A 7,320-nucleotide genomic window follows, 5' to 3' on the forward strand; every position below is an offset into this window, starting at 1 on the left:
TTTCAACTCAATTTTAAATATTTTCTTAATATGTACATGTGAGTCATGTGACGTGTAAAAGTGCCCCTGTGGCCTATTTGCTGAATAAATTATTTTGATTTTTTTTTTTGAGCAAAAATAAATTTATTTAATAACAAACACAACGAGGAACACACTCGTGCGGACTCTAATTTTAGTTTTATTTGTGACAGATGCGGTAGGTTATACCGGTCGCGATTCGGGTTATACTTATAGCCACAAGCGGCGCTGTCGCTCGATCAGAAATGCTGTTTACATCATCTGTAAAGATGTACAATGCCTAATGATGATGATGCCGGTCAAATGTAAAAGCGAAGTTCGCGATCTCATCTCCCTTTGATCTTTCTTACGCTCCATGAAGATCCACAATAGAGTTGGTGACATGTTGACAAATAGTCTTATGATTTATGAGAGGTATAAGTCTTTACATTTGGATTGCATCTTGTATATTTTTGACGAAGCCTGTGATGTATTTATGACTAATGTTGTTTGGAAGAAGTTTGCTATGGATGCCGTTTTTTACCACCGCGTTTTACGAAGCCTGATGATGATGATAAGTAGTTTGTCTAAAATAGCGTAGATTCAAAACTCACATTAACACAGTTCACGGTTTCTTATTCTATAGTATGCTATAGAAACATTTTTACAACAACAAAATTGACGAGTCGACTTATTTCTCTTGAAAGAAGTTCAATGGACACAGCATACTTACAGATATTTCCCAACAAATCTTAATAGAGATAAGACACGACAAAATAATTCGAGTCTAAAGTCGAGTCCTTAAGTATTTGACTCAAATTCCTCCCATCCCTCTAGTTCTTCAGAAAAATAAACAAAACTTTCGTTATTCAATCTCTTGGAAAATCAAACGCATGTTATGAAACATGGGCCAGGGTTAAGTGATGCGAACACGTTTGAGAAAGTACCTGATGAAAGAAAAACTGTATATCATTTGTGTCAGTTTATGTGTACTGATTTTTCTTTCAACCCCTTAATTGCTATGAATGGCACTGAAACTCGAGTAGTTTCATGTGTTCTGCTTCCCTTTTTGAGAATGTAGGCGTGTTTGTTTGTGTATGTAGTATACCTGTTTGCCCGGTGACTCGCGATTATTTCATAGTTTTTGCCACTTTTCCTCTGCGTTACAACGTCAAAGTGATTTCTTAGAAAAATGTGACTAAGCCATTTCTTAAAATTAGTTGCCAAGTGGCCCCAAGTTAGTTATAGCAAAAAGCTGCGATAAACGCTTGTATAGAAGATGATTGTATAAATGAATTACCTAATTTTTTTTACCCCAGGCGTTTCATTACCAGCCGTGTTTTTCCCCATATTACTTATTTCCCATTCATCATTATCACCACCGTTTTATTCCTTACACTTTTTGATTTCTAATCGTATTTTTCTATCAATCCGTGTTGTTTCCATACATTCACTTCACCATACAACTTATTCCTCATAGTCTTTTTTCGCCACTGGTTTTAATTTGGACACATAATTTTCGCTAGACGCATATTTACCAAGATTTAATTTAGCATAGCGGGTGGAGGTTACTGCATAAACTAATTGGAAATAATAGATAGGCGTTAATAATAATAAATATGTACCTGATGTAGTCGCCGAGTTTTATCCGAGCAGCAACACTGGCGGTTCGAGCGCTGGCGGACATGAACGGCATCAAGACTCGTTCCGGTGACGTCACGTCGGCGTTAATAAATACCCTCGCGCAGTCGACGGAGCTCTCTTTTCCCGATCAGCCGCAGAGTGACAAACAAGTATCAGATCAGATTAAGTATTGACTAGGTACCTATATATGTATTGCTTAAATTAGCTACTCTCGCCTCTTTGCTTTGCATATTAATTCTCGATAGAAAATATCCCATCTGTTTAGTTAATGTTTGTCAGGCTTTCAAGTTGCTTATATGTTGCATTTGATTAGATAATTAATTAATTTACAATACGATATTTAGAATACGTTGTCCTCCCCGTTAGTTATAGGTTATGAATGTTAAATAAAGAATGTTAATTGGTTCTAACTATGTGTTTCTTTTATCAGAAGTGCTCGAAAATACGCTCACAACATGCAGCGTGACCGCAAGCGGAAGAGACCGAGGCGAAGAACAAGGGAGCCATCCACGACATCCAGTTCCTCATCGGAGACTTCATCCTCACAGTCTTCGTCATCATCCACAAGCAGCGATGACCATAGAAGAAAAAGGAGAAGAAAAGCTAAACGTAAACAGTCGAAAACCGTGAGTCAAAGTGTTTTGTTGTCGTCAGTGATTCCGGAATTCGATCCCCTTGTTGACAATATCGATATGTGGCTTAACGTGGTTGACGCAAACGCTCGTGCTTTTGGGTGGGCCGATAACATGATAAAGTATCAGGCATTGCAAAAGTTGCGGAATACCGCCAAAACGTGGTTGGATTCTTTACAAAAAAACGATACTAATTGGACCACGTGGGAGTGGAAGCAATGGCGTGATACTTTATCGGATACCTTTCAGATTAGTCGGAATATGTTCGTTTTAATGAAAGAACTTATTGAGGCAAAACCGGGACCAAATCAATCGCTATACGAGTTCTTTTTCGAACAGAAAGGCAGGATAGACAAACTGCAGCTAGGGTTTAGGAGTAAAGACGTTATCTCGATTATAGTTGGAACAATCGGTGATCCAAACATCTCCACCGCGGCAGACGCAGGAAGCTTTAGGTATTGCGACGAGTTAGCATCCTTTTTGCACAGTAAAGTGAATACGGTTAATGACAAACAAAGAAACTTTGTAAGCAATAAACCGAACGTTCGACAAACACACGCGACTAATTCTAGTAATGATAGGTCTGAAAGTAGCAATAAAACGGAGATCCCCGTAAATAATAGTAATAATGCACGTAATTCCAACGTAACTTGCTTCCGTTGTGGTGAAACCGGTCACAAAAGGAATATATGTACAATCAAAGACAATGTCCGTTGCAACTTATGCAACAAAATAGGCCACTTAGAAGCCGCGTGTAAATCGAAACCCAAGCCGAAAATCGAAAAAGAATCTGAAGTTAAGTTAATCACGGAACGCAATTCAAAACAGAAGTTCTACAAATCTGTTTTCGTTAACAACTTTAAAAGCGAGGCATTTTTTGACATGGGCAGCGACTGCTCCTTAATAACACGCGATCTCGTTGAACAAAATCAATTAGCAACATTTCGTTTGAACAGTCCTATCAATTTGGTAGGTTGGAAAAATGATTCTGTAAGTCAAGTAACTGAAGCTGTAGCAACCACTCTGAAAGTTGACTCTGTCGAGCTGTTCATCACATTGTACGTAGTAGATTCGCTGCTAGGATGCAACATATTGATAGGTCGGAACTTTACTGAGGACGGAAGTATAATGTATGCACGAGTAGGTGACGTGTTAACTTTCGAACATGTCCAAGCATTACAAGTTAACAAAATTGACACTAGCACGATCGGTGAAGTTTCTCCTGAACACAAGTCTCTATTAAATAGTATTTTAGAGAAATACCCTCAATGTTTTTCCCAGGACTTGGCTACACTTGGCAAAACTTCTTGCGTTGAATTAGAGATCGAACTAACGTCTAGCAAACCGGTTTGTTCACGACCTTATAGAATGTCAGAGTCCGAAAAAGTTGTGATGCGCGAATTGACTGATGAATTATTAAACAATGGTATTATACGTCATAGTTCCTCCGCGTACGCGAGTCCCGCTCTTCTCGTTGACAAAGCATCAGGGTCTAAGCGTCTGTGCGTTGATTATCGACAGCTTAATAAAATCACCGTGAAAGAAAAGTACCCAATGCCAGTTATAGACGACCTAATTGACCGCTTACAGGGATGCAAATACTACACATCCCTCGACTTAAAAAGTGGATATCACCAAATTTGTGTTAAGGCAGAAGATATCCACAAAACTGGATTCGTGACCCCCGACGGCCATTTTGAGTACCTCCGGGTTCCGTTTGGGGTCTGTAACGGGCCGTCCGTCTTTCAGAGGCTAATGAATACAGTTTTGGGGAATTTACGTTTCGGAAGAGTAGTTTGTTATATGGACGATTTACTGATCGCCACCGAAACTTTGGAAGAGAATATAGCATGTTTAGAAGCAGTTCTTAATATTTTTTCAAAAAATGGCTTGACGGTCAATCTAGACAAGTGCTCATTTTTTAAAAACGAGATAACGTTTTTGGGGTATGAAATCTCTGAAAACGGGATTCGTCCCAGTCCCAAGAAGCTCAAAGCCGTAGCAGAGTATCCTACCCCAAAAACGGTGCATCAAGTGCGACAATTCGTGGGTTTGATTAGTTACTTTCGCAAGTTTATTCATAATTGCGCATTATTATGCAAACCATTAACCAGTTTGCTAAAAAAAGGAAGTACCTGGAAATGGAATGACGAGCACGAGCAAGCGGTAACTAAATTAAAACGGGCTCTAATCGATAACGCTGTACTCAATATTTTCAATCCTAAGCTGCCGATAAATCTATACACAGACGCCAGTAAGGACGGGATAGGTTGCATTTTGACCCAATTAACCGAGAAAGGCGAGAGACCTATTCATTTTTACAGCCGTCAAACTAGCAACGAAGAAAAAAATTATCACTCATTCGAGTTAGAACTTCTTGCTATAATAACAGGTTTACAAAAGTTTAGGCATTATCTAATAGGGACGTCTTTCAAAATTACGACAGATTGCAATGCAGTCAGACACGCGTTAAGTAAGCAGGAAATCGTTCCTCGAATCAGCCGATGGGTATTATATGCGCAGGAGTTCACTTATGAGATAGTGCACAAAGCGGGTAGTCAAATGCAGCACGTGGACGCCCTTAGTAGAAATCCGATTTGTGACAAAATTGAAAATGTTGAATCTGTCTTATCACTAACAGAGGGTGATTGGTTGCTATCGGTTCAGTTGCAAGATCCTAACATATGTAGTATTCGTGAAATCTTGTCGTCAGGTGAGGCCGACGCGAACAAACGTATATTTCAAGATTACGAATTATTAGGAAATAAAGTGTATAGGCGAACGGAGTATGGTAGACGTTGGCTTGTACCCAAGCGCTGTATTTGGAATGTGATACATGCTAATCACGATAATGTGGGCCATTTTGCGGTCGACAAAACAATAGAAAGGATACGCTCAAAATATTGGTTTCCTCACTTAAAGAGAACTGTAGCAAAATATATAAAAAACTGTTTGAACTGCATATATTATAAAAACATTCACGGCAAAAAACCAGGAAAATTGTATCCCATTCCGAAATACGCGAGACCGTTTCACACTTTACATATGGATCATCTCGGTCCTTTTGTAAAAACGACACAAAAAAATTGCTATCTGTTAGTCCTAGTCGACGCGTTTACCAAATTCGTGTTTATAGCTGCGGTGAAAAATACCAAAAGTCAAGTAGTAATCAATGAATTAACAAAGTTATTTAAACAATTTGGTAATCCTAAACGGTTAGTATGCGATGCGGGAAGTGCTTTCACATCGAAACTTTTCACACAGTTTTGCAATGATAGGAACATTAGACGACACGTTATTGCGACCGCCGTACCTAGGTCAAATGGACAGGTAGAGCGATACAATTTGACAATTCTAGAAGCTTTACGTAGTCTGGGAGCAGATACGGAGAATAATAAATGGGATCAACATGTCACTAGAATTCAACAAGGTATTAACAGCACGATAAATAAAACCACAGCCGCAGTACCGAGTGAAGTCTTTTTGGGTATAGAATTCGTATGGACAATGACGCAATCGCTGACGATGACAACACGGAGCACCCGGTCGACGTTACCTCCTTGAGACACATGGTCGATGCCAATATCAAGAAGGATGCAGAGAGACAAAAGGCATCATTTGACTCTAGGCGGAAAGAGGCACCTCAATATAAGATTGACGACTTGGTGGTCATTAAAATCCCAAGTCACTCAAATGACGGCAACAGCACGAAGTTACTGCCTCTGTACAAAGGGCCTTTCCAAGTGACAGCAGTCTTGGGTAACGACCGATATAAGGTGACAGATCTAAGAGGCGCCGAGAGGACTTCCAAACGCTACGACGGCATCGCTTGCGTGGAAAATATGAAGCCATGGATACGCCTAGCAGACTAAATCGGCAATGGCGGATGTAGTCGGTAAAGAAAAATAAATCAAGGTAATTTTCTCGCATTTTATTATCTCTGTTTACATATTTTTAGTTTCATATATTACATTACATAATATTTGCACATACAGTAACTAAATCTATTGCATACTACTTATACTCAGTCAAGTATTCAGTCCAAAAAATAATGTGCGTCATCTACTTATGTTTAATGGGCTAATGCTGATGCTTCGAACATGTACATTATGTAAAAGGGGAATGAGAACATGTGACAGATATCCAGGGTGAAAACTGTTACATGGGGCCACGGCAATACACAACGAAGTGATTATATGTGACAATCGCAAAGTTAAGCCAATATACGCCCAAGCCCCCTTTGTACACAAATAACTGTTGTTGCATCATTGCCTGCTTAATGAAAACATGAATGAATATTAATATACTTTGTTGTCATGTTCACAGCCCCATCATCAGCCCATAACGGGAGTCGAGACGATCCCGTGGGCAGGACAGCCGGATGTAGTCGGTGTGACTAAAGCTCAGAAGTCCAAACTCGGGGTTTGCCAACGAGCCATGGAGCGTAGCATACTAGGTGTCAAATTGGTGGATCGAGTCCGGAACACCACGCTACGCTCCAAAACTCAAATCGTCGATGTAGCTCGGAAGGCGGCCAAGTTAAAATGAGACTGGGCTGGTCACGTCTGCCGAATGCCTAATGAGTTGTGGGCCAAACTCATTACAGTGTGGGAGCCCGATAACTCTGATCGGGGATCCGGCAGACCCCGCCGGCGATGGAGGGATGAACTGGACTCCTTCTTGGAGGAATGGTCAGACATAGCACTGGATAGAGATCAGTGAAGAAATTGGGGGGAGGCCTTTGCCCAGCTGTGGGATACGACGGGCTCCAAATAATAATAATGTACCTACTTGATCTAAACCTCTTTACTTACATAGGCAATGAGTTCTATCAACACACGACTTTTATACGCACATCTCAATGTCATTAAAACGATTGCATGTTCTACTTAATATTTTATTAAATAAAGTGGATATTTATAATTATGATAGAACCAAGTCATGAAATACCAGGGGGATCGTCAGGATCATGTGCGTTTAGTTTCTTCGCAAGTACTCACGGGGGACGTATTTTAGTAAGAGCTGGGTACCGACATTATTTAAAACG

The 7,320-nt window shown here is 40.1% G+C and overlaps 1 protein-coding gene across 1 annotated transcript; it reads left to right on the forward strand.

Annotated features, from left to right (window-relative positions):
• Positions 1-2,123: 2,123 nt before the first annotated feature.
• Positions 2,124-6,661, forward strand: LOC125235955. Its single transcript, XM_048142615.1, has 3 exons — positions 2,124-2,267; positions 5,767-6,188; positions 6,600-6,661. The coding sequence occupies exons 1-2, from the start codon at positions 2,215-2,217 to the stop codon at positions 6,143-6,145; spliced, it is 432 nt and encodes a 143-aa protein (XP_047998572.1). The 5' UTR covers positions 2,124-2,214; the 3' UTR covers positions 6,146-6,188; positions 6,600-6,661.
• The last annotated feature ends 659 nt before the right edge of the window (positions 6,662-7,320 follow it).

The sequence above is a fragment of the Leguminivora glycinivorella genome, chromosome 18 (genome assembly GCF_023078275.1).
Source record: "Leguminivora glycinivorella isolate SPB_JAAS2020 chromosome 18, LegGlyc_1.1, whole genome shotgun sequence".
Taxonomy (NCBI): domain Eukaryota; kingdom Metazoa; phylum Arthropoda; class Insecta; order Lepidoptera; family Tortricidae; genus Leguminivora; species Leguminivora glycinivorella.

Excerpts from the sequence above, each read along its gene's own strand:
- LOC125235955 (XM_048142615.1), top strand. The coding sequence starts at position 2,215 with ATGACCATAGAAGAAAAAGGAGAAGAAAAGCTAAACGTAAACAGTCGA. Across the intron at positions 2,268-5,766 it reads AACGTAAACAGTCGAAAACC|AATTCGTATGGACAATGACG; the intron begins GTGAGTCAAAGT and ends TTTTGGGTATAG.